Source organism: Lathyrus oleraceus, chromosome 1, assembly GCF_024323335.1.
Source record: "Lathyrus oleraceus cultivar Zhongwan6 chromosome 1, CAAS_Psat_ZW6_1.0, whole genome shotgun sequence".
NCBI lineage: Eukaryota > Viridiplantae > Streptophyta > Magnoliopsida > Fabales > Fabaceae > Lathyrus > Lathyrus oleraceus.
Genome location: NC_066579.1, coordinates 329,170,932 through 329,183,506, shown reverse-complemented (window position 1 = coordinate 329,183,506; position 12,575 = coordinate 329,170,932). Strand labels below are relative to the sequence as shown.

The 12,575-nt window shown below is 37.8% G+C and overlaps 1 protein-coding gene across 1 annotated transcript; it reads left to right on the top strand.

Annotated features, from left to right (window-relative positions):
- The first annotated feature begins 2,116 nt into the window (after positions 1 to 2,116).
- Positions 2,117 to 3,697, top strand: LOC127105176 (uncharacterized). The gene has a single exon (XM_051042334.1). The coding sequence runs from the start codon at positions 2,117 to 2,119 to the stop codon at positions 3,695 to 3,697; it is 1,581 nt and encodes a 526-aa protein (XP_050898291.1).
- The last annotated feature ends 8,878 nt before the right edge of the window (positions 3,698 to 12,575 follow it).

Below are 12,575 nucleotides of genomic sequence, written 5' to 3'. Positions count from 1 at the left end.
CCACTTAGGTATAATATCTAATCTTCATGTAGTCTGGAAGACCTGTCATGTTACTTTGGCAGGCACCTGTCTGAAGCCCTCCTTAAGAGGCCATGTTTTTGTTTGTTTAATTTTGTGCCAAGCAGGTAAAGACCTCTTAAGAGGAAATTGGCAAATAAAAGGGATGTGTAATCCATCCCCTACTATTCTGTTGTGTCATTCATCTTGCTCACACAATGTGTTGATGCACTTTGAATAAAAAACCCAAAATCTTGTCCATAGAGTCATGTCATTTGTGGAGAAGAGTTCCCTCATTCTGAACTCCCACACTCTCTATTGTTTAAAGCTCTCCCAGGCCAGGGATAAGAGCTATGAGGCATAACCCTCATCTCCATTTCATCTGCTTCACCCTAACTCTCAATGTTAGGGTTAAGAGCTCAAAACACCCCATTCCAGTTGGCTTGTTTCTAAAAGCCTAACCTTGCTTGAGCCTATTGATTGTGTATAGTGTGTGCTAATTGGTTGTTTGTTGCTTGTTTGCCCGTATGTGTATAATTGTTTGTGTGTGCCTTTGTGCATTGCTTTCATCTTTGAGCATTAATTGTATATCATTTCATGATCATTGTTCATACTTTGTGACATTTTGTTTTGTCCATTGAGGAGTCAATTGTAAGTCCATTTATTGGCAGTTGTTTCCTATGATCTGGTAGGAGTTGGGACTAAGACCATTGATTGGCATCCCATTTCCTTGGAGTCGAGTGTAAGACCATTTATTGGCAACTTGTTTCCTCTTGCTTATTGCATTTGTTATTTGTTTCTTGTGAGGAGTCAATTGTAAGTCCAGCTATTGGCAGTTGTTTCCTATGATCATTTCTTGGAGATTAGTATAAGTCCATTGATTGGCATCTGGTATCCATCTTTGTTTTGTGAGATTGGTGTAAGTCCATTGATTGGCATCTGGTTTCCATCTTGTTGTTTATCTGTTATTTGCTTGTTTCCTTTTCCAAAGGAATCACTTGGATCATCTACATATGATCTCAAGAGGTGAACATCTAAGAAGTTTTACATCCCTTAACCTCCCACCCTTTTTGTTCCTTAAACCTCCATTTGCATGTTAACTCCACACCAGAAAACTTTTGTGCAAACATTCTCATTTCTTTTCAAACTAGAAACCTAGGCCTTAAGCCTTTGATTTTCAAACTTCACTTTCATAATACTTCTTTGAATTGAATTCTAATCATACTTTGACTTCATTTTGTGAATAATCCTAATTGGTTAATTTCACTCATTCAATTGTTTTGTGGCTTAGTCCACTTCTTGATAAGTTTTCATGCATTAGCTATAGATCTGAATTATCATAGTGGTTGATGTAAATCTCACCACATCCTTAGTGATTGAATTGTAAGACTTCCTTGCTTATTATAGGGCATGGTCCCTCACTAGCAAGTTGAAGCTGTTCTCACATGGTGGATAGTTAGTTCAGGTTGAGTTTTCTCCCATTGATAATGAAAGACCTTAAAGGCTTTTGTTTAAAATCCATCCACTCACTGTTTGGAAATTTTTTAGCCGAACTACGGCGTTTTGATCCTTATCTTTCATGAAAGGCACGTAGGCAATGGGTTTCATCCATCCAAACACAAAAATAATAAAAATTATATATTCTTTTCTCATCCCTTCCATCAATGTTTGCACAAAAATATTTCATGAACAAATAATTGATACAACAAGTTGTGAAAAGAGGTTCCCTTAGAGTACTAAGGATGTTGTGGGTGCCTAACACCTTCCCACAACATAATTACCCCCTTACCCCGATCTCTGATCTTTTCATTAGTTTTCTATATGTAAAACTTCTTAGGCTTTTGTTCGCTTTTTAGCCATTCCTTTGGATAAATAAAAGTGCGGTGGCGACTCGATTCATTGTATGCTTTGCTTTTGGTTTAATCAATAAATCATAAAGTGACGAATACACCACTACAATAACCTGTTTGGAAAGCAATCATATTCATTCATTACCTCAAACCTTTGAACCTGTATAAAAAACATTGCATTTCATATACATTCATTGCATATGCATAAAAAGCAAAGCTCTTAGTCGTCTTCCATTTGTTTCAGGGATCTAAGTCATTTGCAAGAGAAAATGAATCCTGAAAGAAGAAGCACATTTCAATTCAAGTACAAGAAAGTGGACCTTGATAGTTTGAAGAAGTTGAGTGTCAAAGTGATCAAGCTCTTTGAATTCGTGGACGATTATGGGAGTATTCTGAGTATTTTGAATGAAAAGATGGAACCAATGACAACTGTGACTATAACTCAATTCTACGACCCACCTCTGCGTTGTTTCACCTTTTCTGACTTCCAATTAGCTCCTACTTTGGAAGAGTTAGAGAGAATTGTGGGTCGGAACTTGAGGGACCATGATCCATTTCCCAAGTTTGATGAAGGTATCACTGCCAAGAGAATAACTTCAGTTTTGGGTCTGGAGGTCCAATTGGTCATAAGTAATTGGGATAAGAAGGGAGCCTTCAATGGTTTTTCCAGATGGTTTTTAGAAGAACAAGCTGTGAAGTTGGAGAAAGAGGGAAAACGGAAAGCATTCCATTTCGTTCTAGCCCTATTTGTTTATGGGATAGTATTGTTTCCAAATCTCGACAGTTTCGTAGATCATGTGGCCGTAAGAATATTCCTCTCTGGTAATCCGGTACCTTTTTTCCTAGCTGCTATCTACTATGCCCTCCATGAACGTCATGAGAAGAAAGGGGGAACCTTTTTGTGTTGCGAACAGTTGTTGCATACTTGGTTCATATCTCACATGCCCGAAAAAGGACCCTACACCTCCAAAACACTTAAACCCTCTCAGAAGTTAACTTCCATTACTACCAACCATGTCAAATGGTATATCAGAGATTGGAAGACCCTGGATATTATTGTTAGCATTGGAGACTTTCCTAATGTACTTTTGATAGGGACTAGAGGTTGCATCAACTACAACCCTATGTTATCCCTGATGCAACATGGTTACTCCATGAATGGACCTCCAAAAGCTGAAGCTTTAGAGCCTTTCATTTTGCATGACATTGATGCAGACAACCCAATTGTGAAGAAGATTAAGAAATCCTGGAAACCAATTGTTAGAAGGGGTAAGGAGTTTGGAAGGAGGAATGTCCTTGTGAAAGAGCCTTACACTCGCTGGGTAAGAGAGAGAGTTCAAGTGGTTAAGCTCCCATTTCCATTTGATCCCTCTATTTTTCCTCCAGTTCCTGAGCCAGAACCTATATTACCTGAAGACGTTGAGAAACTCAATGCCAAAATTAAGGAGCTGGAATTAGAAAACTCTGAGTTACAGCTTAAGCTTAATCGAACCACTTTGGAAAATGAAAATCTGAAGGATGAACGTAAAGAGAAGGACCTAGACCTTGAAGCTAGCAACAAGAGAGAAAGAACATTTGAAGACAAGAAGGATGAGCTTGATGATATTCTCATAGGTACAAAATCTGTGTTCAAAACCAAGAATGAGGAGCTCAAAAAAGCCCACCTCAAAATTCAAGAGTTGGACAAAATGTTGGAGAGATCTCTTGTGGAGAAGAGAGAAGCTAGACTCGATTATGAAGCTCAAATCTGTGAACCCAGGGACACTCTCAAGAATTGCAAAGATAAGTTGTCTCGTGAGGTCCTTTGGAAAGAGGAAGCTGAGAGGAACTGTCTCCGCCTTGAGTACTAGTTGGGAGAAGCTAATAGAAGGATTGCAGGTTTGGAAAACAAAGAAGGTGATGCAGCTTACATGATCTTGAAGAATGACTGTGTATATTGGAAGGGGTTGTATAGGGAGGCTAGAGCGGCCTTAGACGAAGATCAGCGTGTCATTAAGAAGCTCTAAGACCTCTATGTTGAATGTGTAGCAGGGTATTCGTTACCATTAGAGATATTGACCAAATCCAAGGTAAATCATACAAGTCGAGTCGCCACCGCACTTCTATTTATCCAAAGGAATGGTTAGAAAGCGAACAAAAACCTAAAAGTTTTATCGAATCAAAAACTAGTAAAAGAGAGTCAGAGATCTGGGTAAGGGGGTTGGTTATGCAATGGGAAGGTGTTAGGCACCCAAAACATCATAGGTACTCCTAGGGAGCCCTTTTCACATTTGTTGTAAGGTTGTTGTTTTTTGTGAAAATTTGTTTGTGCAAACATGATTGAAGAGATGAGAAGAGAATATACAAGTCATTTACATTTTGTGTTTGGATGGATAAACCCATTGCCTACGTACCATCTTTAAAAAAAAAGGATCAAAACCTCGTAGTTCGGGGTAAAAATCTCAAAATGAGTTGGTGAATTGATTGGTCCAAAAGCCTTAAGGTCTTTTGTTATCCAAGGGAGAAAACTCAACCTAAAACCACAAATCCACCATGTGAGGATAGCTTCAACAGGCTAGTGAGGGGTTAACCCTATAATAAGCATGGAAGACTCATTGTCCATCACTAAGGATATAGGTGAGTATTACATCTACCTCAAGGATAACTCAAACCTAATAGCTAATGGTTATGAAAAAATTTGATTAAGAAAGTGGCCATTGAAACCATAAAAAGATATTTGAATGAGTGGTATTTACCAATGAAAAGTATTTACAAAATGGTCAAAGTTGACTTAAAGATTCAATTCAAAATAAGTGTTATGAAAAGAGAGTTTGAAAATCAAAAGCATGAGGCTTAGGTTTCTAATGTTGAAAACAAGTGTTAGATGTTTGCACAAAAGTTTTGGCTTGGGTTAGAGTGGAGAGAAGAAGAAGAAAGGCTAGAGTCCTAAACATGTAAAGAGGTGAGGGATAAAGAATAAGACCATAATGGAGTTCCTCTCTTGAGATCATATTGATGATCCAAGTAGCTCCCATCCTTTGGAATAAGCAATCACATAAGCAAAAACTCAAGCAATCAACAAACAAGTCTCTTAGCAAGCTCCTCAAATGTATCTTGGATTCCTCTCCCTTAGAAGTTCATGGTAATAGTTCCTCAATTTGGCTCAATGTTGGACTCCCTAGCACAAAGAAACACACATCAAAAGATTCTATTTACAATTAAAGAAGGGACAAGAGGGAGTTTAGAATATGGTCCTTTCAATGTTCATCTTCAAGTTTTAAGCATTCTAAAGGCATGAGGCCTAGTTGCTCTTCAATATTTATGCATTCTAAAGGCATGAGGCCTAGTTGCTCTTCAAACTCCATTAGCTTGGGTAAAGTCCTAAAGTCTAAGTCCATTTTGTCCAATTCTTTGCATTTTGGTCCACAACAATCAAAGCCAAACACAAGCACAATAGTATATACACAATTATATGCTCAAGTGAGCAAAAGGCAAATTGCATTAACATAAACATGTGGTCAAGTGAGCAAAGGGGAAAAGCAAATGAATAGTATGTACAAGAATAGTAAATTGCATAAAAGTAAAGAGCAAAAAGTAAATGTTAATTGTTAATGGTTAGTGTTAGTAGTTAGTGTGCCATAAGGCAAATTTAGCGCTATGTTAAGCAATCGTAATTGGACTTATGTAGAAGTCACAACTATCTGAGGCCGGTCAATAATAATGTAGGCAACAACATAAGTTAGAAGTCTTGATTAGTGAACCAAGTTCCAACAACTTGCCATGTCAAAAAGAAAAAGAAAATTGATCTTGTATTGGTTTAAGTCCTTTGCATGATTTAGGAAACAACCTATCCTTAATGCAAAGCCATTCACTTGATCAATTGATCAAGATGAATTAGATTTGAATCAAGGAAGATTAAGTCTCCCTAATCAATGCTAACTTATCAACCTTTAACTCATTGATCAAAAAGAAAGAAGAAGAAGAAGAAGGAGATGAATAATGGATTATGAAATGGAAAGAATAAAGTGCATAAGGTGAAATAAAATGTACCAATCCATGTGTGTTGACCAAATGACATTGAAAGTCAAAGTCAAACAATGAGAAACAAGAAATGGGATGAAGATTGGAGGTAAAATAATAAGCAAAATATTTTTGGCATTTTTAATATTAAAATAAACTTGAATTAAAAATAAAAGAAAGGTCAAACTTCAAAATCACTTCAAATCAACCTTGAAAGATCCAAGTGATTTATCCCAAGTTCAACAAGGTCAAACAAAGTTTGACAAACAATTTAAACATTTTTAAAAGTCAGAAACTATTTTTTATCAATTAAAAATGAATAAAAATAACCTAATTGAACTAAAATCTCAAATAAATCTCAAATCAATTGAAAAATTGATGAGAATATTTTTCATAGATCCATCATCATTCAAATAGGTTGAGGAAATATTTTTGTATTTTTTGAATATCAAAAACTATTTAAAATGAATTAAAAATAACCAGAAAAGAGAAAATTCATAAAAAATATCAAATGACAATATAAAAAATATTAAAAATCAATTTTAGAAACTAGAATTTATTTGGAGAAGAATGCAATTGGTCCCATATTTTTTGGATTTAAAATGAAGAAGATATGAATTTTTGAAAATAAAAGAAATTAAAACAGAAAATAATAAAATCAAAAAAACAAGGAGCGTCTGATCAAGCCTCATTAATTGACGTGGCTGATCAGACGCTCCACATGCACGCTTCCACCATAGGCAAGAGTCAAATGCGTCACACCTGGCATTATTAAAGGTCATAACATTGGACAGTGGAGATTGCATCTGGGAAAATGGATGAACGATCCAGATTGAATCTGGAGACCAGACGGTGGCCAGCGCCACCGTCTTCTCCGGGCAAACTTCGGCCACGTTCAAAAATTGCAGAGCAACAAGAGGTAACCAAATGACACGATCCATACATCAAAATGAAGTTGGGGTGATGTACATCACCCCTGTAACCTTGAATTGTACTCAAGCTTTTTATAGAATAAGAAATCTCAGCTGGAAGATTCAGGTACATAAATTGTAGTTCATCAAAACACAAAACCAAAGCCACCACTGGCTTGCCTCTCAAGTGAGGACTTCAGAAAACACAATAGCCAGGCAAATAGATCAAAGAATAGTGAGTTTCGAAGAAAAAACCAGTTGAAGAACAACCTTGGATTGTGAAGATCTGAGCTTTTTTCCTTGCTTCCTTTGGCAAAACAGAAGTACAATGGACTAAAGGATGAAGGTCTAGGAACTTTAGATCTAGAAATTCAACCAGATTTAGTTGAATTTCAGATCTGAGAAATTTGAATGAAAATGAAATAGTTCCTTTGGTGAGAGGCTTGGTTTTCAGTTCAGCAGCATTTCAGGTTGATTCATGGATCATTTTTTAATGGAATGATGCTTCTATTTATAGATGGAGAGGCAAGGCAAGTGTGATCAAATCCGTGTGCATGGCAAATGGATATTTATTGCATGGGCTTGCATGATCATGTAGAAGGCCCAAACCCAACGCCAAATGAAATCTGAAGTATAATTGAGCTGAAATGGACGTGTAGTTGGCATTGCATAGGCTTGTGTAATGAGTTCTAACATGGTATGCACAATTATGCCTAAAACTTCTCCTCTTCGAAAATGCCATTTGCCAAATCCAAACATGAGGATGTGAGTAATGGTTGGAAAGGTCTTGGTGTAAGGAACAAATGTTATGTTGGGAAAAAATCTATTTTAAGTGTGGAAATTAGTGAATTTTGAGTTTAAAGTGTAAGGTGCAAAACATGCAAAGTCAGGGTTTCCAAATTTGGCCAATGTTCAAGCCCCTCTGTTTTGATGATGCAAGTCTCAAATGAAAAAACCTCCAACATCAAAGTTGTATATATTTTCAAGAAAATAAAAATGGACTTAAATTTTGCATTATTTGGATTTTTTATGAAAGAGTTATGGGCACTTGAAGTTGGAATTTTTTGCCTTTCAATGCATTTGGTCCAAAGTGACCTATAATGTTTTGCATTATCACATGTATTTCCTTTGAGATTTTGAAATTTTGTTTAACATAACATTTGTAGTAGACACCTTAAGCTTTCCAATGCATTTGATCCCACCTCAAAAGCATAAAAATAAATAAGTTATGCTCTTGGGAAGTTGACCCAAAATTAGGGTTTCAGTCAAAATGACCTATAATGTCTTGGAATGGATGATGACCTTCCAAGCTTCAAATCAATTTTTGATAAACATGAAAGTTTTTCATATTGTCCTTAAGAGAATTGTTTCGTTTGGGATCATATCCATTTGACCAACACATAAAAAGTTAGGTCTCAGTGCATTACAAAATAGTCAGATGAATTGACTGATCAACTTCTCAAGTCCATGACTCATATCTTGATGAATTGATGATTGAGGACACTCAAATAAGTTCAAATATGAATGAAATGATGAATTAAAGAACTTCCCTTGATTGTATTTGATCATGGGCTGAGGTTGCTTCAAGAGCAAGGCATTGTGGTACACAGATGAATTAGGGTTTCCTTGGGAAACAAACCTCAAACCCTTTGATTTACTTTGATCAAAATGATGAATTGAGATGCTAGGGAGGCATATTTGATGGATGAGAGATTTGGGAACCATTACCATGCTTGCTTTCCTCTTCTTCTGACCCTTTCATTGCACAAAGGATCTCCTTGAAGCTTTTGACCTTGTGATTGCTGAAGATATAAACAAAAGATGTTAGTGACATATTTTTGTGCTTTTGGTTAGTGAGCAAAATAAGAAAAGCAATAATATACAATTCAAGCATGCTTGGTGATCTCAAACTACTCACAAGAGGTCCTACCCAAAGGCAAAAGGAACCAAGATGCTTATGATCCTTGAGGCTTTGCAAATGCAACGTTATGATGCCATGAGAGATCTTAGGGGCAAAATTGGGGTCTTACAGATGCCCCTATTTAAGGTCATTCTAGCCGGAGAAGTGAAGGTTAAAATCTTCGTCTCGACGAGATAAAATGGGCTTAAATAATAACAAAGAGATGAATTTTGGTCCCTAAGAGACCTCATGATGCAAATGTATGTATGCAAATGGTAAAACTCTGTGGGGGGATATATGTCCACAAAGAGAAAAGAAATCAGGAGAACTGACAATCCACATGAGTAATACACTCGACGGGACAAAGACTCTGGGGACTCTCATGAGGATAGGAGAGGGAATAAAATGCGTGAGCAGGTCACGACTTGAGACTTGCTGAGAGACACGAAAGGAATTCCATGAAAATAAATCAATGGAATGACTCAAGCTGACTCAGGGATGCATGTATTGGGGAATATGCGAATACAACAAAGTTATCCATAAAGGATACTCCGGATGAAAATTTGGACTCAGATGGGGATGTCCCCTAAGGACTCAGCTGAGGAAATAACAAATGAGGTATTACCGGTTACTGGGTAATAAGCTCAAAGAGGCATGTGATCCAAACACCGACATAAGGGTGAGAAAACAACATGCTCGGGGAGAATGAATATCTAAGACCGGTATAAGGGTGAGATATATCAATCAACCAAATCATCTGAGGAAGACCTAGAAGGTATATTTCAACTCAGGAAATTTGACTCCACAGGGGACAAAAGTCATAATAGGGAGCAGAAGGAAGGAACACCAGGGACACCGGTTAGTGGGCATATAATAGGTGACCAACCAAAGCGTGAATTGGGGAATATTCCCAAGACACTCATCATCCAAAAGAGGGCTAAAAGCAAACTCGATTATGGGATGGACATTCGATTCCAAAAAGGGATACGAATCTTACTCAACTGGGGAAGAACAAAAGGCTTCGACCGAAGAGTGCATGAGATATATTATCTATTACCATCAGAACATAGATAATATACTCGCATGGAAGATTATCCACAACCGGTTACTGGGTTAATAAAGGATAAATTGACCGACTAAGAAAGGCATCGGGATACCGAAACTAGGTATATAATGATGATCATTCAAGGGGAGCAACAAACATTACCGACAATCGGTATATGAAAGATGACTTGCTGGGGATAAACTGCTTGATCATAGCAATTATCCAAAAGATGAGGAAATATCAACACCGAATATTGGATGAAGATAACCGTCAGGGAGGGGATTACATCTACCGGATACAGGGTAGACAACCACGGAAAGGTAACCGTCATCGATTAGGATGAAAAAGAGGTTAACTCTGCAAGGGGATGAAATAGGGTTTACAACTACCGGTATAAGGGTAGAAAACCACAGACTCCGCCGGGGATAAGATGAATGATAACTAATTAGTGAGCAATTATTCATTTATACCACAGGGGAGTGCAGGAAACAAACACAAGAAGCCAATCTAGGATCAAACTAAAGAAGCGAGCTGAATCAAGACTCGTCCCGATGAGGATATAACTCAAAGGGGAATCCCATCCCAATATATGTGTTGGGAAGAAACAGAAACAACCATCATCCACGAGGATATAACTCGGTGGGGAGTATGGAAGGAAAGATAAACACTTTCTGCTTAAGGGGCTGACTTTATATGGAGAGATCAGACACCGACATCTGCTTGGGGAAAGGTATTACCCACTAGCAGGGGATAACAAACAAAGATATATGGCAAAGAATGCAACATGAGTATCCGAATGTTTGAAACTTATATGCACACATGTGTGATTTATGTATGATGAATGCTGACAAACAGACATTTCTAACACAAACAGCTCCAAAGAATAAATACACAAACATCCGGTATTACATCTCAAGAGAGAAAGCCAGGCCCACTAGAGAGTATCCAATCTGATGAGGGCAAGAGATACCAGGAAGCGAAGATCTCCTGCATGGGAATGAACATCAGTCATTCCAGCTAGGGAAAGGAGTTATTGCACAGATAAAATCCGCTGCATAAGCAACTCTATTGGGGAATCTATCAGAGGAGGTAAAGGGAATTCTGTGGGGAACAACCACCAAAAGGGAAGCTTCCAAGGTCACCACCAAATACCTTACTACCAAAGATCACATCTGCTGAGGAGGACAGAGGGATGAATGTCTTACCACACACTCTGCTTGGTAGAAAAACCACAAAAGGCTCCGGTAGGAAGAGGATACAAGCATGTCAGGAATATGAACAAATGTCTCACCCTGCTGGGGATCATACCATCTTTGGGATAGCACTGAAGACCTCCTAAGTATCCTTATGTCTTTGTGAATGTTCACTTTGTTTAAAAACAAATTATGAAGAATTCGACTATTCAAAACAATGATATATTTTTTTCAATTAAAACATGTAAAACATTTGTTGGATAGAAACAAATAAGAGTGCAAATAATTGGATAAAAGGCTCAAATTTATTTGATGGAATGGTAGTCTGCAAATGGCAAGACTCCATAGATATTTACAAATTTGAAATTGGTGATATATATTGGAAAAGGGCTACATTGAACATAATGACCATTTCTCCATCAATTCTGAATTCGATGTATTTGAGACTTCGGTTGATAATGAATGAGCAAGAGTCTCTGACGGATGACAGTCGTAGAACAAAGTCTTGTCAGGATGCAGTTACTTGCCAAGTCCCTATTTTTTTGCCTAGATTGCTCCAGGGTGAGGTACTCAATCTAGCGGGATACATATATTCATTTTTTTTATGTCTCTAACTTTTTCCTGGATCGCCCTTTCGGGTTTTCAATCCACCGAGACGCTCATTTTTGCCTAAGCCGCCCTTTCGGGTTTTCAACTTAGCGAGCTATTCTGTTTTTATTTTTAGGCGAAGTATTTCTTGACTGCATCTGAATTCACAGGACGAGTGAAATCCTCCCCATACATAGTTGTAAGTATCAAAGCACCGCCTGAAAAGGCTCTCTTGACAACATATGGACCTTCATAGTTTGGAGTCCACTTGCCCCTGGAATCGGGCGCGAAAGACAAGACTTTCTTGAGCATGAGGTCACCTTCTCGGAACACACAAGGCTTGACCTTCTTATCAAAGGCTTTCTTCATCCTTTGCTGATATAATTGGCCATGGCACATGGCGGTCAATCTCTTTTCTTCTATCAAATTCAGCTGGTCATAATGACTCTGAACCCATTCAGCATCAGTCAACTTGGCTTCCATCAAGACTCTCATTGATGGGATCTCCACCTCTACTGGGAGCACAACCTTCATGCCGTAAACAAGAGAGAAAGGGGTTGCCCCTGTTGAAGTGCGGACAGATGTACGATATCCGTGTAAAGCAAATGGCAGCATCTCATGCCAATCTTTATACGTGACAACTATCTTTTGTATAATCTTCTTGATATTCTTATTAGCAACTTCAACAACCCCATTCATCTTGGGTCTGTAAGGGGAAGAATTATGATGTGCAATCTTGAACTCACTACACAATTCTTTCATCATCTTGTTGTTCAAGTTAGATCTATTATCAGTAATGATCTTATCTGGAACACCATACCGGCATATGAGTTGATTCTTGATAAACTTCACGACCACCTGCCTGGTCACATTAGCATATGATGCTGCTTCAACCCACTTAGTGAAGTAATCAATTGCTACGAGAATAAATCTGTGTCCATTGGATGCTTTTGGTTCTATCATGCCAATCATGTCAATTCCCCACATGGAGAAAGGCCATGGTGATGAAATCACATTCCGAAGTGTCGGGGGAATATGAATCTTATCTGCATAAACCTGACACTTATGGCATTTCTTCACATATTTTCAACA

What these genes read in the sequence shown, in the direction of transcription:
- LOC127105176 (XM_051042334.1), top strand. Translation starts at nt 2,117, where the DNA reads ATGAATCCTGAAAGAAGAAGCACATTTCAATTCAAGTACAAGAAAGTG.